Source organism: Serinus canaria, chromosome 6, assembly GCF_022539315.1.
Source record: "Serinus canaria isolate serCan28SL12 chromosome 6, serCan2020, whole genome shotgun sequence".
In the NCBI taxonomy this organism is placed as follows: domain Eukaryota; kingdom Metazoa; phylum Chordata; class Aves; order Passeriformes; family Fringillidae; genus Serinus; species Serinus canaria.
In genome coordinates, this window is record NC_066320.1 from 15,730,161 (window position 1) to 15,749,977 (window position 19,817).

Sequence of the window (19,817 nt, forward strand, 5' to 3'; positions counted from 1 at the left end):
GGAACTGCACCTGTGGACACACAGCAGAGGATGGAGCCAGCCTGCTCTGGCAGGCACTCCCTCAGTCTGCTCTGCAATGGCAAGCATGACAGATCTGGCAGCAGCACACCCCTCTATAAATACTGCACTGTGCAGCACACAGAATCACAGGGCTGCCCTTACAGGAGAGGTCTGCACCCTGCCAAGGCTTTCCTTCATACCGTTCTTTCTGATGCCCCAAAATGTTCATTGCCCTCTCCCCCTTTTCTGAGCATCCTGCCATAAATGCTCTGCTCTTGTATTTCGGTGTTACTGCTCCACATCTGCTGAACTCAGTCACCCAGACGCTACAGCAACAATCACCGATTTCTCAGTGACTCCACCTTGGTCTATCCCATCACAGTTGGCAAGCATAAAGTCAAAGTTCTCGATATTCAAGGGCATTTCTATTGTCACAGCCATGCACACTGCAGTGAGCATCTAGGACTGTGTAGCAACACAGTCCTCCCACTGTACAGAGCTCCACACGGCTTCAGAGGCTGCTGTAGCTCCACTTACAGAAGGATCAGCTTTGGATGCAACTTCTCACCATACAAAACTGCTCTCACAATTCACACCCAAAAGTCAGAGCAGCCAGTTTTCTGTTTTCTTCAGCCAGATCGCACTACACTCTATTTACTAAGATTGCTCAGAAAGGTGTAGAACTGTGCTCTGATCACACCTTGGAGTTTTAAAGTAGGCTGTTGATAGACCAGCATACAAGTGAAAGACGCTAGAAAGGAAGTCACGCACCTTGTCTTCTTCCGACACAGCTGATCCTGCTCCAGCTCCAAGCAGCCAGGACAGGAGCGAAAGGTTAAGTGTCATTACCTCCATTCACATTGTTTATGCAGTAGGTGTCCATAAGAAGTTGATCTTTATTGATACATTCTTTAACATTAGCTGTGTTTCACTTCAAGCACTTAACTACATCTGGGTGAGGACACGTTCTCACTTCCCCAGCAAGCCAGCTGCACCCTTCACTCGCTCAGACATCAACCATAAAAGCCTGCTCAAGAACATGCATCTGTTTCACGCATGGCTCATATGGCTAATTTAAACACTTTCCATATGTTGCCAAAGAGCTGTGACCAAATGCCACTTGCAAATAAATGAGAAGATTGTCTGGCTTCCACAGAGAAAAGTTTCATCTTGGAGCAACAGCTCCCTTGTTCCCAGGTCTGCCAGGGCTTCCCCAGCCCCTTCCTCAGTCAGATGTTGCTGACTGGTCCAAACACTGCCTCCTCCTGGGATCATGCCACTGCAGCAACACACTTGACAGATCAGGGTGGGTAGGCTTTGGAAAAGACTTGTGGTGAACACCTCAACATGTGGAAATCATACAATCATAGAAGGGTTTGGTTCTATGGACCTGCAAAGGTCTAGTTCTAACCACCTGCAATGAACAGGGACACTCTGAACTAGATCTGGTTGCTCAGAGCCCCATCCAATCTGACCCCGAATGCTTTCAGAGATGGGGCAGCTGCCACCTCTCTGAGCCATCTGTTCCAGTGTTACATTAACCTCTATCAGGGTATCCTGCTCCTTCTTCCAGAAAAAGTCACTTACTCATAGAACAGCCATGATTTTTGCTCAGTCCTTATCCAGACATTTCCATTGGGCACCAGGCTATAACTGCTGGAAATGTTGAAAGTATAAATGAAGCTGCATGTAAGCTATAATTTCATGTTTCCACATGTTGCTGTGACACCAGAAGCTACCATTTCACTTCTAAAGTACACACAGTGGCTTTCTTCTCTATTCCAGCCTGCCAAGAAGTCACTTGCCATATTACAGCTAGACCACATCCAAACTAATGGTCTGCAGATGTGTAAATGGGAGGACTGTCAGTAGGGCCTTCACCCAGGGTTACTGTTCTCCAAGAGATAGATCCAGTCAGGGAAGCATATAATAACTATCTCTATTTGGAAATGGACAGGAAGCTAATAGAAGGATTTAAAAATTCAAAGGGGAAAGTAAACGGATGCCACTGTTTTCCTTGTCAACAATGGCACATTGTACTCACCAGGGAAGTGCAGTGCAGAGCCTGTGCCTGCTGGAACTGGCCTTGCACAGTAAAACCCACATTGTCTCTTCACACAGAGATTGCTGGAGCAGACAAGGAGCAATCCAAAGATACATTTCTCAGCCTGTCCTGAAGAAGTGACTATTTTATGGTTACAGAATCCAGGACAGAGCTGGATGTCTCAGACCTCCAGTACTCCACTATTAGACACCATCCACTGCTGACCAGCACCAATGTGCTGCAGCTTCCCTCCCTTTCTTGAGGGTGGAGGGTGTCCACTCCTTGCCACTTCCAAGGGGGAAAGGGCAGTCGGACCAAGTGGAATATGAGATCATCCAGCTCCACACTGCCTTGCACTGGGGGCTGTCTCCCAGTGCTCGAGGGAAGGGGATCCACACTCACCAAAGCTATCCTACTCCCACATCTAGAGGCCACCTTGCAGCATCTCCTCCCTCTTTGGGGAAGTTGTTGGGGACCACAGACACAGTTAACAGAAAATCTCCTTCAAATCTGATACTGGGTGAAGCACATGAAAAATTACTCATGCAATTGATTCACATGGTTTCCGTCATTCAGAAATTCCTGCGCGTAAAGGGGAGGTGTGGGATTTGCACATAACCGACTCAGACAGCTGCAGATTTCCATAGGCACTAAATGTCTGCAGGCAGAAGCCACTCCTCATGTAATCCCATTAAACAGCTGGAATGAATGAAAATGCTGTGCAATTCAGCATGCTAACAGCAGCCACCCCTGCTTCCTCCACCATTACTGCAGGGGCCTCTCCAGTTCAGCCTCTTCCCATGGGTCCAAATTACAGGAGTTATTTCATGCCCTAAACTGTGCAGGAAGCCTGGAGCACATGTGAGCCTACAGTAATGAAAGACTGGTGTCAGAAAGCACTGAGAACACATCCAGGCTCTTCATCAGTCTTCTTCACTTTTGGGGATATCACTGCAGAAAATACAAGTCTTCTCATGAACAGAAATCAGTACACTGGAGTTTGGGAATAGAATTGAAATCAACATACCACCATCTCCAAAGGCAAGATGGTGGAACTCACACAAAATGTAGATTGCTGGTAGATTGCAGGTCCGGACCAGAATCAAAGGCTCTGCAATCAGGAGAACCTCAGGTGGAAGCTGTTTGCCATTTAAAGGCTTTTCATGGCATTTAGCACTGTATCACACTACAGCAGGTGCGAAGAGCCAGCATAGAAATATAGTGGTCAGTAATTTGAAGGAGGCATCATAAATCCTTCACCTCCCAGAGAAGGCCAGAGCTGAGCTCTGCTCCCCGAGGGATCCAGAAGAAGATGATATTCAACAAGGCTTACACTTCATGCATATGCAAATATCATCTACCTATCACACTGCCATTAACTGTTAACTCATCCTGAGTGCTTTCCAGTCATATTTGATTGTCAATACATGAAATCTCCTGCAACCTCATGGAAACTGTAGGGTCTCTCAGGGAAGGTTAACTACAGCCATGACTGCCAGACAAGCAAGCAGGATGAGACAAGCACAACAGAAATACTATCAACTGTAGATGGTATGCAGCTTGCAGAATTGTTTATTTACTCTCCCAGAGACAGCTGGGTTTGTCTCTTTACATCCCATCTTCCTTTCCAATCTATTTCCATCTATTCAGCTATTCTAACACCCTAGCAGCAGCAGCAAGTCTGCTCCCCCTTCTGTCAGTCATCCCTCTGCAGCCACATTGACACCCATCAAATGCCAGTGCTCCCTGCATGGCACACACCTTGCACAAGATTTAAAACCACCATAAAGCAGCATGGCCTAACATGGAGGCCATGCTGCTTTTTTTTCAAGCTGTGCTTTTCTTATTCCCCTCCTGATTTTGCACACACCTGCAATACTGTGGGGAGCAAACCTTCAAACAACTAGGTGCAAGAGAGGATGGAGCTCCCTCACCATCAGACACTGAAAGAGCTGAAAGCAGGCAAATCCACTGACAAAAAGGGGAATTACCAAGTCTAACAGTCTGGGAATGAGAAAAGTGATATTCAAGGTAGCTCAGAAAACATAATTCAGTTTCCAATGTAGAATTTTCCTCAAACAAAGCAACTAACATGCTGGTTAGGCAGGATAAGCTCACAGTGTTCTTTAATATCAAAAGTGTCCCTGCTGCAGGACATGGCACAACTGTCACACAGGAACTGGGTGTCACTGGATGGGGAACCATTATTTCCATGGCTGGTGATGGATTCACACTCCTGGCTTTGTTTCCCTGCCAGGTCTGACTGCACAGAAAAGATTACAAGTGGGCTACAATGGGAGAGAGAGCAAGGGAAAGGGGGAACACATTGGTGTATTTCTCTGGGCTTGTTGCTGATACACCCTGTTACCCCCACACATCTCATGATGAAAATCTGTCATGACTCATGTGAAACCTCATCTGCTCCACTAGTCCTACACAGAGGACAAGCAGCCATTGGGAAAGCTTGGGGCAGAAAACCCAAGGAACCTCACAGATCTGAAGCAATAAATAAACCCCAAACTATTCCCCTGAAGAGGGAAGCCAATGCACTGCACCAGCTGCACAGGCTTCTGCCATCAGCAGGGAACACTGAGCATGAGCCACCCAAAGGACTTGCACTGCCACTTCATGCTTTCCACTGGCCAACAGAATGAAGAGAGGTTGTGAACTTCCACAAGCCAAGAAGTGCCCCTATCCATTGCTGTTTAAAACTGCTCTTCCTGGGTCACCCCTAGCTCCTAAGTAGAATCCCAAGGCAGCTGAAAGCCAGTCATAAGCTTGTATGATCTGCTGCAGGGTGCTGCAGACAGGCACTAAGCAGCTCCCACAAGGTGTGGAGCACAGCTGCCTGCTACTGCCCTCAATATTTCCCCTCCTTCTTCACAGCCAGTGTGATCTTAGATTTCTTAAAGAAAGGAATTTTCCTTCCACAGCAAAGGATGAGCATTTTCTGCTAGTAAAAACAGCTGAGTTCCTCTGAATTTCCCCAGGACAAGAGCCAACATCTGGGAAGCTTTGGTGTAAAAGGAAACAAGGATGGAAACAGGTAGGCAACACTAACTGCACCTCAGAGACACCAGATGCTCTGACTCCTTCACAGGTGAGTAAGAGAAGAGCACAGGGATGCTGCAGTTAAGCTCTGGCACTTCTTATTCCAGCAGGCTGTGGATGATAAAATCTTACACATGTTCAAAAGAAAGCAGGTGAAAGACAAAGCTATCCAATACCATTAAAGGCAATGAGCCATCCCTGTGCAGGGGATTGTGGAGACTGCAGCAGCCAGGGAGACTTTCTGGATGTACCACTCTGACTTACCCTGCTTTTCTACATCTCCTTTGGCACTTACTGCTGCCCCACTGAAACAGGTTACAGAGTTTGTTTTGAGGCAGATCAGTCATTCTTCAGTATTAACAGTACATTTCTAAGGGATCATTTTAGCTTTAGCAAAGCTCCAAATATAAAAGAACAGATTAATAAAGGCCTTGAGAAAGTATTTTCCAAGTGCTTACCCATTTAACTTTAAAATTCTGGTCTGAATGGTCTTGGTGATAAAGGATAATTTTCATAGAGTGTCTTTACCAAAATGGCAGGATGCAATCATCTCTCTGGGATGATACTTCTCTTAGAGAGAAGTCACACTAAAGCATGCAGTATGTTGGACACGGAATGACAGGGCAAATTTTGTAAGCAGGAAAAAATGCCATGGTCACCAGCTAGGAAATTACTGAAGATGCAGAGCCACAGAGCAGTCTTCATGGTTGGAAAGCCCCAGTTCCCACCGCTTACAGTTTTATTCTAGCCCAGCTCAGAGAGCACTAACAGGCTGAATGATTCCTGCTGGCCCCAGAGCACCACAAATGGTTTCATGAGTGGAAAGGTGTTCAAGGCAAAGACCTTGCTTTGAGGATCCAACTTTCAGGCAGCAAGAGAGAGAAAGGGAAAGTGCAAGGCTGAAATCAGCTCAGACACATTCAGCTGGGCCCAAGCCTCCAGCAGTGGGATTTATTCAGGGCTTAAAGCATTTCTCTGGGACTCTTTGTCACAGGAGTGTAGGTACAAACAAACGGTAGCTGGGACAAAGGGAGGCAACACACATTTTATTAGTAAAAAGTTAATCGGCTTAAAGTGTGCAACTAAATAAGCAAAGCTTACATTAAAGTGACCCACCAATAAAAGATGCCATGGAAATAAAGTTATAGGAAATACAATATAGCCTCTATGTTCTTTTGTAATCCATCACGATAAATATTCATGATTCTGGGTTAATGGGGTATGCAGCTCTCAGCCACCACAATAGTTTTTTGTTTATTCTCAAGACCATGAACTTTGGAACCATGAACCTGAATTTCAGGACTCTGTATTCATGCATGTTAGCAAAATTCAGGGCAAGGCAGGGTGATGGAGACAAGGCCAGGACCTTGGCTTGTGACAACGTAACAGAGTTTGCTGTAGTTTTTGACAATGAGTAACAAGAGCCCCAGGATGCACAGAACTTCCTGAGGATCTGTCACCCTCCCTGCCTCCACACCAGCTAAAGGAGGAGAGAGGAGGCACAAGCCTGTCCCTCACTTCCAGTCCATGGCTCATTCCAGAGTCTCCCTGTTCAGAAGACAGCGGCATCCTCAGAGCAGCCCTGGAGGAGGCAGAAGCTGCCGGCATCCCAGAGCAGAGCAAGGTCCACTCCTGACACAAAGGAAGAAGGACCTGCACGCCCCTGCACACAGCCCTTTGAGCCCTCAACTGAAAGGACACTTCTGCTTTCTGAAGATGGAAGAGGACACCCAGCTCCAGTCCTGCATTCACCAGACAGAACACACCATTCCAAAGTGTGTTTTAAAGAGTCCCAAGCCTCCCTAGCCAGGCCCACATCCAGTTGTTCCTTTGATGGTGCCACCCTGGGCAGCATTTCCAGCCTTCCCTGTTGTGCTATGAGACTTCCAACCTCTCCATTCCAACTTGCATTAATATATAGAGATTACAGTGCCCCTTCCAAGGTATGTTAGGAGCCTTTGGGGTAAGTGAAGGACATGTAGAAACTTAAATAAAACCAACAAAAAAACCAACCACCACAGACTCAAAGTTCAAAGCCTTGAAAGCAATAAGAGGAAAACAACTTTAAATATTTGATCAAAGGCATTTTAAGACATTTTATTTTGTTGTTGTTTTTTCCTCTCAACTGCCTACAACTAACAGCAAAGACTATGATCCAGTAAGGTCTTCAGCAGATTTCTAGTGTATTCAGCTGAAGCATACACCCCCTTTCCCAGTAAAAACTCCCCATTACCTTTTTTTTCTTTCCCCAGATAATGCAGTGAACCATGAAAGCAAGGCTTCCAACAGCCTGGCACCAGAGAGTCAGGCCCTGTTTTGCTGAGAGCTGGGAGCACAGCTCTCCACTCTGCACCACTCCAGATCAGTCTGCTCGGTCTGCAAACAGAACTCACCCCTTCCTTCACTGACCCCTCGGGTTTAGATGCCTCTTTTAGGGAAAGCACAGCCTAAGACTCATAAATAAACAGGATCTATTTTTCATGCACCTTTCTTTAGGACAATCTAGATGACAATCCTTGCCACCTGTTCCTCTCTTTGGGCAAAGCTGATCACTGTGATCAGCTGAATGTGAGCAGCATTAGGACAACCATGGCTTCAGAATGCCTGTCCTGTAATAATGCAAAACTCCCTTCCATTTTAAGCCTTTGATGCTTCAATTGCAACAGTTAAACAAAGGACCAGCATAGAACATTTGTACATAAGGAAGAAGAATTTAGCAAGAACCATGGAAGTTGAGAAATTAACACGAAAGATGATAGTCTACTTTTAGAAAGAAAACTATTTCTCCAACTACTGAAATATCTGCCTTGAATCACAGAAAGGCTCTGTCTAAAAATCAAGTACATCAGAAAACAACAACAGCAGCCTTCTCAAAACCAAGGTTTCTTGCTGAGACTACATGTAATACATGCATTGTAATATTTGGAATATTTTTTCTTTGCAATACCTGCAATAGCACAGAGATGGCTGTTGAGAGAGAAATACAAAAATGCACACAGGAGGAGGGGAACTGGCTGGGAAGCAAACACTTTGCCCATGCCCTGTGTGGAATTTGGCACTGAATGTCACCCTTCTGAAACAGGGGACACCCCCAAGCCCTCCCACTCAGATCCAAGGAGAAACCTCTTCCCTGCACAATTCCTACTACCGATCTCTGTAACAAAAAGCCTCTGGGACAAACCCAAACCTGGCAGCTCCTTCCATTTCACCATAAAAGCACCAGGATCCAGGCACTGCCACGAGCCAGGAGGACACAAAGAGCAGGCACATGTGATGGTTTGAGGTCTCCATTTCATGCATGCTTGCAAACCCCATGGCAAATGCGTCACACCTCTGCCAAGAGATGAGGGATTGTACCATGGGCAAAGAGAGAAAAAGATGCTCTTTTCAACATCAAAACAATAGAGGGCAGCCAGGAAGTTTTACTCCTCATGTCAACATCCTATTACCAACCAGCAGCTTGCCTTGACAACAAAGCTTTCCAAGAAAAGGCAGAGATGTGGGCACTTGAGCAGTGGCCTTAGGAGATCCCAGCTCTTTGCCCAGGAAACAGGAAAAAAACCCCAACCAAACCAGCATATCACGTATCACCTTCCTACTGAAGCATGAAAAAAAGGAGAATATATGGCAAAAGAGGCCAACAAGGGGAAAAACAGAAATCAATAGGATCTAACAGAGCGTGACAGAAAATCACTTCCCTCATAAAAAGGGTTACTTACCAGGTTAATGAATCTTTTCTGTTCTGTACTTAGACACCCAGGAAATGTAAGGGGTCACAGGAGCAGTGTGGGTGGGAATGAAATCCCTAGAACATGCTTTCAAGAACAATCAAAGGTTAGAGATTAAATCCAGACAGCAGTCAACTGCAGAGCACATCAGCAGCTTGGTACAGGCACCAGCTGCAGCTCGGAGTGTCACCGAGCAAAACACTCTCCCACCATCAACAGCACAGCAAAAACCAGACTCCTCTTCCAGGGCAAAACCAGCCTGACAGGCCACCCCTGCCTGCCCCCCAAAGGGTCAGCCCCAAGAGCCAGAGCATCTCTGCCTGCTGGGGTCAGCAGTACCAGCACGGTCAAGACAAAATGGTCTATGGGTCTCTGATGTGAGTAACTGCAACAGAACCATGAAAAGCAGACTCCAGAAATCACACTGTGCAAATCACATAGACAGCTCTTGGTCCCATGGCCAAAACTTCTCAAAACTCACTTTTACATAAAGCTCTGTTGCTTGCCTTTGTTGGAAGTGCACAGGGGAAGAAAAAACAAAAAAACCAACAAAACAAAAACAAAAACAAAAAAACCAACAAAACAAAAACAACAAAAAAAAAACCAAAAAAAAACAAAAAAAAAAAAAAAAACCAAAGAAGAATCTGGGCAATGGCAGGGAACAAGATCTGGTGATAAGAGAAGGCTGAATTAGACCTCTGGAATATCAAACACATCTGAAGCCAGATGCATTCCAAAGCCCCACTGGCCCCACAGATAAAGCACAGAGCCCTGCTGCTTTATCACTGCCCTGCCCACATCTAGTTTGAGCTACTGACAACGAGTGACCCAAGGAATAGATCTACCTAGGTCCAAGGTACTCAGTGAGGGAAATGCAGGTGCAAGAGTTCCATCTCTTTTCAATGTCACTGAACTTGTAGGTCGCTATGCTGGGTTCCCCCACTGCCTGCAGGAATTATTTACCAATGGATGTTTCTCAGTTTGGCCATCTTGACTCTGGTACAGCTCAAACACCTCTGGCATGCACTGTACAAGCTGCTCCTGCAGCAGCTGCCTCGTTTACTACCCAATTTCTGCAGCAGAGACATGGATAATGCAGCCAGAAATCCCCTTGGTTACTCGTATTGATGCAGGCTCAGGTTAGATTTGCTCCACAGGACAGCTGCTCCAGTCAGAGTTCCATGTCACATCATCTGCCTTCATGCCCAAGGAGCCACACCACAAGCTCCAAAGCAGATCTAACACTGGCATTTCTGTAAGTCTGACTGCAAGTCTAGTGAGTTTAAGGATTTTTATATCTGAAGAATTTCAAAGCAAAACCAATACCTTCACCAGACACATCCTGCCAACACACAGCAGTGTGGACAATCCTTCACAGCAGATGTCTGTCCCTGGAGCTGGGACAAGCCCTTCTGTCAGGTACAGCCACTGTTAGTGGGAGAAGGGCACAGTTTGTAATTACAGCTGTCTCTTTCAAGGTCTGCTCTTTGAAATTTACAGCCTCCAGCAGATCCCACCTGAAACTCCTAATGCAAAATGCCAAACAAACCAGCCAATTTTGCCAGAGCTCTGAGCAAGTGGAAGTGCTGCTGATTAGGCAATGCTGTTTGCTGCAATGCTAAGTTCAGTCACACTGACGGAGGAATGTGAGACTGGCAACACCCAAGTGACATGAAAAGGGGAGAAAGGCAATTCTCAGCACCCAGTACCGCATCAATCCATCTCTTCTAATAAGGAGGCAGAGGGACCCAACTGTACTCCCAACAGCAACTCCCAGGAAGATAAGATAGAGCACTTAGCAGTATTACATTTCCATCTTGTAAAATTGTGGTATGGTTTGCTCCGTGAATAGCATTGAGGTTTGTGGATGGAAAAACTAAACAGATGCTTTTTACTTGAGTGCTGACATTTACATGAACACAAAATGACTTGAGAGGACATGAATCTCCATTCAGGTCTAAAGTTGGGCTGATTCACAGACCAGCAGCAGCTGTGGGTCTCTGACTATTTGTACCACTCAAACCAGAGGCTTGAGAAACCAGGATTTAACAGTTGCTGAGATTTCCTGGGGCTTCCTTCTCAACATACAATTAGAGATTTCTCTCCATTGCAAGCTGGGCTGACACAAACTGGTCAAGAAGGGGCAATCAGTCATTGAGAGTTCTTTTATTAAAGGGCTTCCTTGCACATTTTAGCAGTGTCTACTGACAGGGAACCTTCCCATTCAGGAAGCGCTAGAATGGGAACATCAAAGAATGCCTGGAGATCAGCATTTCTGGAAGCTCAGCTGCAACAAAGGAGAAAAAAATCCCAAAACCAAACAAACCCAGAAGTCCTAGTAGCTGAATCAAAACAACAGCCAGTTTCTGCTTAGTCATCTATCTCTTCTGAGTACTGAAATCACATTTCAGCACTAATTGAAAGTGGTTTTGTTGCAGCTTAATACCTGCAATACTTGTGATCCAGGACAACAGAGTCATTCAGTGTCAGAGGTGCCTCCTCTCTGCCAAGCCTGCCCATCTCCAAGTCAGCCCACAGACTGCCCTGTCAGGTCAGTGTCCCCCCAGTGCCACCATCACCCGCTCAGCACAGACAGCTCTGCACCCCGAGTCACAGAAGCCAGCCCTGCATTCCCCTCCTGCCCCTCCAAGGGAAGGGGAGCTGGGTGGAGCAGCCCAAGTCTTCCAGCACACAGCCTGCTGCACAGAGCTGGCTGCTCAGGGCACAGCAGCTGCTTTCACAGCAGGGCTGCTCTTGGGAGAGCAAGGACAGAAGAACCCCTGGGAGTCAGTGCCAGGACGGGAGAGGAGGTGTCGGGAGAAGCCTGGGGGAGAGGGCATCGCAGAACACCTGGGGCAGCAAGCAGAGAAGGATCTGAGCAATTCTCCAGGCAGGGTTTGGAGAAGGCTTCAGCAAAAGGGAGACAGAGGAACATCTGAAATGAATCCCTAGGAAACACAAGGGGAAGCGGGCAGAGAGCACAAAGGAATCTGCAGCGAAGGCCGGAGCAAAAAGAAGGAAATTAAAGTGTCAGGGGAAGCAGCTTGGAATGTATCAGACACACAGCACTGCCAATTTCCCAAGGACCAAGGTGTGAGCCTGAGCAGGCTGCAGTGGGTATCTACAGCCACACAGCTCTTCCCCCGACTGGGCCAGAGGCCACTCACCTGGGAGACACCCACAGGCAGTTCTAGCAACAAGAAAGAGGTGGGTTACCAGTAAATGCAGCAACTTCTTGTGTTAACCATTGGCAAGGCACTCTACACAGGCTAGAGCAGGAAGAGGATAAAATCTCCAAGCACAACTGCAAAGGTGTAATGTAATTACACAAATGCAAAGTGCCTCCAACCAAAATCCTCAGCTTTGTGGACTTTTAAATCCTGGAAGACTTAAAGCACAGTTTCTAAATGCCTTTTCTGGGACTCTGTGACTTACTAATCTTATGCTGCAGAACAGCTGAAGAACAAGCAGCATTCCTTGGTCCCACCTGTGCAGGCTATGGTTGAGGGCAGACACCTGTGAACTGCACCCAGACTAGGAAGCTCAATAAAAGCTCTGGAGAAGTATCCATGACAACTGCAAGCACCTCTTCCCCACCTTACCAGGCTTTTTTAAGGGGGGGAAAACAAGTCCTCTGTTCTAAATTTTCCCTTTTTTGTCCTGTCCATTACTAAATCCCAAGGTGCAGGTATAGAACAGAGGGTTACATCTCCTACAGGCCAGGCAGATCCAACACACCCCAAGAAAGATCAGACATGATTTAGTCAGATCCCAAGAAGACAGGTAAACACTGGAAGGACTTCAGACCCAGATCTCAAGTTGCAGTGATCATAAGGTTTTGCTCTTCAATTCCCCAGGCCACTGACTTCCCTACTGAGGAATCTCAGGTGCAATAAAAGGGTTGCTGGTTATTATTTCTTTAAGCCAGAGCCATTAGCTTGTGCTCAGTGAGGATTGTAATCAAAGTCACCTTAAACCTTCCCTTTGAGGAGGAAACTTCCGCTGCAGCTCTACCTCACTACAAAACACCTCCCCAGTGGCAAACAGCTGCATCACTGAAGAGTGACCCCAGTAGTTTTCACCCACCTGTTTTCCGTTCTGTAACTGCTGTCATCTCCCCAAAGCAGGTAAATTAAAGACTGAACAGTCTGGTCTCATTCTTTCCCAGACCACCCAAAAAGAGTCAATTTCCTCCTTGAGTATTTAACCCTTCCTGCAATGTACCAGGGGAAAAATGCAAAGGGAATGATTGCCAGTGAGAGCTCTCTCCTTTCTCTATAAAAGGTTCCATCAGCTCAGCACTGAAGATTCCACAGACTGGATCATGTCCCAGACTCTGCTCTCAAAGCCCTCCTATAAGCAGTGGTAGCAAAAGAAGAAATTTCCCTTTTCTGGAAGGCCATATACCTTGTGAAGAAAGGAGACCAGGACTCGGCTCCCAGCACTGCCACCAGCCCAGAGACTGCCCCTGGGTAAGCCCATGGCTCCCACTCCCTCCTACAACTCAGACCCCACACCAGAGCACTGGAACCTTCACCACAGCTGCACTGCCACTTTCCATACAAGCCCAGAGGCCTCAAAGCTGGATTGAACACCTGTAAGATGGAAATGAGATTTCTTCCCAGGATTCTGTGATTCCCAAGCAAAGGGAAGGTTGGCACACACTCTGCCAGTGCTCCCACCATTGCCAAACTAAACAGGACCACTTGCAAGACTGCAGGAAAGCTCTTGTCAAGAAGTGAGTGGGCTGGATCCCTAGCACAGCCTGCAAAGAGCTTTCTGGCTGCCCTGCTAACACGGTGGATCCACACTTCCAACCAGGAAAACAGCATCTGCATCCCACTCAAAACCCAAGCAACATTGTAATGACCCAGGCTTCAGTGATGCTGTCTCCCCTTTCTCATTTGATTACCCCCTCGAGGCTTTCAGTTCCTAAGAGCAAATTCCTCAGCTGCCCAGAGAAATGTCTGCACCTGACTTCAGATGTTTGCACCACAGCCCAATGAAATGTGCAATCTCCAGAACAAAAGGCACTGTGCCTTTACAGAGGAAGAGCTGCGAGGAGCAGAACAACAATGAAGCACAATTTACAGCTCTCAGGACAGCACTGGGTGTGAGAGCTCTAAGTGGGGCATTTAGAAGTTAGTGGATCAAATCAGCAAGTGGAGCAGGAACAAGGATGTGTGGCAGTATCCTGTCATAGACAAGCAGCATCCACACTTGAAGGAGCCTTGGCTTGCAGGAAAAATGATCTATCATTGCCAAACTGCTTCTCTAAAACTTTTCTAGTGATAAAGAAACAGGAGATATGGAATTGCTGCTCAGTTGATGCCCCTTCACACCTCTTGCCCCAGCTCATATCCTGAGAACTCCACAAAATCCATGGGAACTAATTCACTTCCTAGGTGCTATCTCCCTGCCAGAGCCCTGCTCTGTTCTGCAGCCTCCCCAGGCCAGGCTCTGCTCAGAGCACTGCAAGCAATGGCCCAAAGCAAAAGCCATGGAGAGATCAAAGTCTCATGGAAAGAAGCTGAGCTTGAATGCAAGGCTCATTTGTACCTACAGGCAACCCCTCCTTGGTCCAGCTCTCCTCAGCCACACAAACCCTCCTGAAGGACTCCTGAGACACACAGAGGCAGCAGCAGCCCAAGTCCCCTTTGGCCTGTGCCTCAGGAGCACACGGCTGTGCAGGCAGCTCTGCCAGTCCCTAATGCAAACACCTGCACAGAGAAACACTGCCCTTGCCCTGGCACTCCAGACCTGGTCAGCCTGGAGTCAGGACATGTCACACCAGCATGAACTGCCCAGGCCAGAGAGAAACAGAACTCCAACACAGAAGACCCTCCCTGGAAGATGAGCTATTGCACCTCCAGCTCTCAAAAGGCAGGAAGTACCATGTGAGGAGCTGAAGTACCCAGGAATCAAGATGGTGAAACCAAACTGGAGCTTTTCCTCCCCAACTGGCAAGTGGAAAAGAGCCTCACAGGAGGTCTGAGCTGGAAGAAAGGGATCATCAAGCCAGAGGACACATCCAGAGCACAAATTATTCAGTGCCCAGCCCTCCCTCCTATTTACACCCACCTCCCCTTGTTGACATAATTTGGATGATCTTATCCCCAGAGGTCACTTTGAACCTCAGAGGTTCTGCTGTTCACCTCAAATTAAAGTTTGTACAAGCTTGCACCCAAATAACCACCAGAACAAATTACAGGCTATTGAATTCCTTTGGTTCCAGTTTGTCTGAGGAGTCTCAGAAGGACACACTTGTTTTGTTTAGAAGGCATCCACTGTTCCTCCTGCTGCCTGCCTGTCATACAGCCTCACTCAGACCTGTACACTGGCCGGGGTGTCCTTAACTGCATCCTCTGAGCAGCAGATCCATCCAAAGCTCATGTGAGGCTTCTGACATTGTCCCATCTATTACAGAGCAGTTCTGAGCAGGAACCTTTGTACTATTCCCTTTGAAAAGCTCCAGTGAGCTGCTACAACACTCAGCAAAATCCAACCCACAGAGCCAGCACTGCCACCTTCCCTGGCAATTCAACCTGACAGTGCAGTGCTGCCTCAGCTGCCCCTTGATCAGCCACTCAGGCAGCTCCTTGTTTCTTTCTGCCTTACAAAAAGGCAGGAAAGCAGCCCCATTAGGAAAAGAAAATCCTGGATGGGTGGAGTTCAGAGCAGCAGTGGAGTTATGGCCCATCACCTGAGCCCATGTGTTGCACCAGCAGCGCAGTGGTTGCAGGGCTCCAGGAGGTTACTGCCCTGTGCTGTGCCTCCTGCCTTGCTGCAGGAGATTATTACATCCTCCACTAATGCAACAGAGAGGAGCATGTGCCAGGAGCATGTTTCCACTCCCAGTCTAGCAGAACAACCATCGACAGCCTGCACTCAACCTCAGGGCATGAGCTGCAGGGGTGAGGAACTGCCAAGCTCTTACATCGTAACCTGCCAGATTTAAATCCATAACAGCTTCTGGGCCACAGCCATTAGCCCAAAGGAAATTAGAAAAATAATAAAAAGAAATAAGTAAAGCACTCTAGTTCTAGCAGCTTTGGAAATCATGCAAGAGGAGCAGCAGCTTGTCTTCATCACGGGCTAAGAGCCTGCACAATCTGCAGCCACAGGACTGGGCACAGGAGCCTGTGCCTACAGCAGTGATGGAAGCATCACCACAAGTCTCAGAGTGCTCATAGCCTCTGTTTCCCCTTGCAAAACATACCAGACACCTGAGCATTTCACAGCAGGTCTGCAGCCACTGCCCTCTGCAGTCATGCTTCTTGACAGATCCCGACACTGTCCCACGAGTGGAGGAGCTCAGGCCTAAGGAAGTTAAGAAGACTTGTCACTGCTATGGTTCATCAGGAACAGTGTGATACACTTCCCATACAGGCACTAGACCACAGCCCAGACAGGCCCTCTTGGAGACACGACTCTATTAAAGGAGCCTTCACCTTGTTTCACTGATAGAAATAGATCACTTATTAATCTCAGCTCAGCTGACCCTTTGAGATGGTGTCTGCAGCAGAGAACCCCTGCCTAGCTCCAGGTGCTGATGGTATAGGACAGGAATAGGAAGAAGGCTGTGACTGCAAGGCAGAGTCTAACAGATCCTTGTGGTACAAGCCTTGTTTGGTTTATCTTGGGGCTAACATTAAAATTTGGAACTATCCAGCACACTGAGAGAGGTACAGAGCATGTAAGGAGTGTCATACAGCCAGCCAGGACACACTGAAAGAACCAGAGTCTCTTTCTTCTACAGAACACAAGAGTGAAACTTGAGAAAGCCAGTAATGGTGCTCAGCAGAGCAGGAGGCTGCAGCAAAGCAGAAGGCACTGTACTGCCCTCCACACATGCACACACTGCTGAGGAAGGCAAACTCAAACTGCAGAATTGGAGCCTCAGGTCAGGAAGCCAGAGCAGCGCTGGGCTAGGCTGCCTGGCAGCCCCCAGCACAGGCAGCTGTGTGCCAGCACCACCAGGAACACCAGCCTGCTCCAGGGAGGGAAAGGAATCACCTGTGTGACCTCCACAGGCTTTGTCCACTCCTCCCTTTCTACTGGAAAGAAGAAAATGGAAAAACATAAAAAGCAAACACTGAGAAGTCAGAAAATAAAGACAATTTATGTGATTAATCCTGCCTGAATTGAATTAACAGGAATAACACACACAAAGTTTTTCTGACCACCACAAGAAGAGGTGCTGATGTAAATGAAGGGAGGCTGTTCTTGGCAGTCCAGGGTCTTTTCTGTGTGCATGCAGAAGTGAGAGGGAGAGAACTTGGGAAATTAGAGGACTGCAGAGGAAAAACTAAAAGGAAAAACTAAAAGGTCCTGCAATGAAGGCAGGCTGTGAAAATATTTTTTCCCCCTTTTCTGCCACAGGTTCCCTGTTAGATGTAGGGAAGTCAAGTCAAGTAAATGTTCTCTGTGTGGTCCTTAAAGGAGCATTCCTCATGCTCCATGTACTTGATCTGACATCAGCACCCAGCAGTCACAAGGGCAAGCCAAGCAGCAGAGATGATGGTATAATTTTGAGGACAAAGCAAGGCTAATATATTTTCAGATGAGAAGGTTGAAGCACTCTACCTGTAGCTCTCCAAGTCTACACCATAGCTGTGTCACTAACAACTAGTTTAACTTGCAAGAGAGATCAATTCATTAGCATTTAGAAGCAGACACAAATACAGTAAAGCATATTTGGGCTGGATCCCATATTCATTACAAAGAATTAACCTGCACACACACCAAACTATATATCAAATGACAGATGACTTGCTGATCAAGGGAATGTTTTGTGCAAAAAATACTCTCTGGAGAGGACTGAGCTGAATTTTGGAAGGAAACCCACCACACTCAGCCTACGTACAAAGCCAGCTAAACTTGCTGTACCAGGCAGAGAAGCTCTGGACGACATTACACTGACAGAGCTCGTCTATGTGAGCAGATACGGCTGCAAGCAGCGCAACAGCAGGCAGGAGAGAGCTGATAACGGGAGAAGCTATCGCCGAGGGACACTGACTAACAGCCAGGAGCACATTCAGGGGGCAAAGCCCCGACTCAAGAGACCAAGAACACCGCCCACAAAGAAACACCTTTCTTTTTTCAACTTCTACAGTATTAAGAAAACAGGACTTCACACAAAATTATCTGTAAATGTAACACAACTAACAAGGTATCAGTTGCCAATTTCTCAGCAGAAAAGCAATTCACAAGACTACAATCCAATAGCTAGAACCAAAACGAGTTGCAGTCGCATCAAGAGTACCTCCCAGTTTTCCAAAGAGAAAATCTGGGTCCACATTCCCTATAAATTAAGGCAGTGCAACGTTAGGGACGACAGCAACTCTTTTAGAACTCAGATTAAAAGCAACGAGCTCAGAACCAGCAGAGTGCAGTCTGTCAAGGGAACGAACAACTCCAAGAAAGGGACGGAGGGAGCAGCTGGAGGCTGCCTGGAGAGGATGTGCTAAGTTGCACCCAGGCAGCTCCGGAGCACCTGGCTGCCCCGGCAGGCCGGGCTGTGTGCGAGGCGGGTGGCGCCGGCTCCCCACCGCCCCCGGGAGCCCCGCCGCGCTCCCGCCGCCCCGGGGCACGCACCGCAACTTGGGGCCGGACAGAGCTCGGGGCAAGTTCGAACAGCTGCCAAAAGGCTATGGAAATGCACAGAAAGAGCCAAAATGGTTGAGGGCGCGGGGGGAGAACCCCCAACCCCAAAATGCAAAGCACGGACGGGCATTTCCCTGGCTTTGCAGAGGGGAAGCTCGCGCGGGAGGGAGCGGCACAGGTGGGGCAGCGGCGCGGTACCGGAGGGCGATTTACAAAAAAAAAAAAGCCAGGCATAGCCTCCCACCCGGGGCTACAGTCCCCGGGCAACGCGGGCAGCGGGGCGCAGGCTGGAGGCAACCAGAGCCCTCCCGCAGCGGCGGGCCGGGGACAGCGGGGCAGCCCGCGGGACTCGGGAAGGCAGCGGGATGCCGGGGACGCTCCCGGCCGGGCCGGGGGGCTCCCGCCGCCGCCGCCTCCAGGTGAGCCTGGGCACGGTTCGGCCGGGCGGACCCGGGGTACCGCGGAGCGCCTCGCAGGGACACCTGTCCACCGCCGCCGCGCTTCCAAACTTCTCCCGGAGTTGCAGCCAGCCCGCTTCCCTACCGGCTTTGCAAGGGTCGCGGTACTCCAGCAGCTCCTCCGCCGTCTCCGGTTCCCCCAGCGTTAAGGAGGCTCCGGGCGCGCCCGTCCCCGGGGCAGGCAGCAAGAGCAGGGAGAGCAGCAGGCGGCGGAGCGGGGCGGCCCCGCGGCCCATGGCGGCGGCGCGGGCGGAGCGGGCGGCGCGGCTGCCCGGGGTGCGGGCACTGCGCGGCGACAGCGGACCCGCGGCCGCGGGGGGCGCCGCCGCTGCCACTCACGGCGCCGGCAGCCAATCACAGCTACGCCCGCGCCTCGGCCCCGCCCCGCCCGGCCCGCGGGGCCGCCGCTGCCTCCCGCCGCGCTCGGAGCCAGAGCCCGACGGCGGTGATAACGCACATCAAACATTGGAAATTATTCTTATTGCCGTTAGCTACTACTAGCGTTATTTAGTAGTATTTTCCCTCGGCTGGTACTTCAGGGGCAGCCTAAGATAATTAGCCCGTCCGCCGCCTGGAGAATCAACGTTTCACATCTCAGCCTTAAAAACCCCTGTGTAAGTGGAGTTGTTAAACCGTGGATGGAGAACGGTGGGGAAAAAAAAACCACTCCAAACTATGGGAGAAATTAAGAAAGATAGGACTAAACATCAAGATGTGCATTTATACCTCTCACCTGCTTTTCACACCTGTTTTCAGAGGCAACTAGGCTGTTTTACTGGAAATTTGGGCTTTGGGATCATCCATATACAGCAAAGCCTGGGAAATCAGGAAGATGCATCACATGCAAGATGCTTAATTGTATCAAAATCTACACCTTGGTATCTGATCTGGTGGCTTTCTGAGCCTGTACAATATCTTGGACGGCTCTAA

General features: G+C 48.5%; 1 protein-coding gene across 8 annotated transcripts in view; it reads right to left on the bottom strand.

Moving 5' to 3' along the window:
• The window catches only part of TLL2 (tolloid like 2), an 84,847-nt gene extending 65,655 nt beyond the window's left edge, over positions 1-19,192 (bottom strand). For 5 of the 8 annotated variants that reach the window (XM_050976200.1, XM_050976204.1, XM_050976202.1 and 2 more), the window contains exons 1-2: positions 18,973-19,119; positions 16,043-16,143 (exon numbers count right to left, since the gene is read on the bottom strand). Coding sequence is in view for 3 of the 8 variants with exons in the window: in XM_050976199.1 (XP_050832156.1) it covers positions 18,973-19,123 (151 nt within the window). In the remaining 5 variants the exon portion in view is untranslated. Of the gene's footprint in view, positions 1-16,042; positions 16,144-18,972 lie in introns of all 8 variants that reach the window. The other 3 variants (XM_050976199.1, XM_030241161.2, XM_050976205.1) reach the window with 1 other exon arrangement.
• Positions 19,193-19,817: the final 625 nt, after the last annotated feature.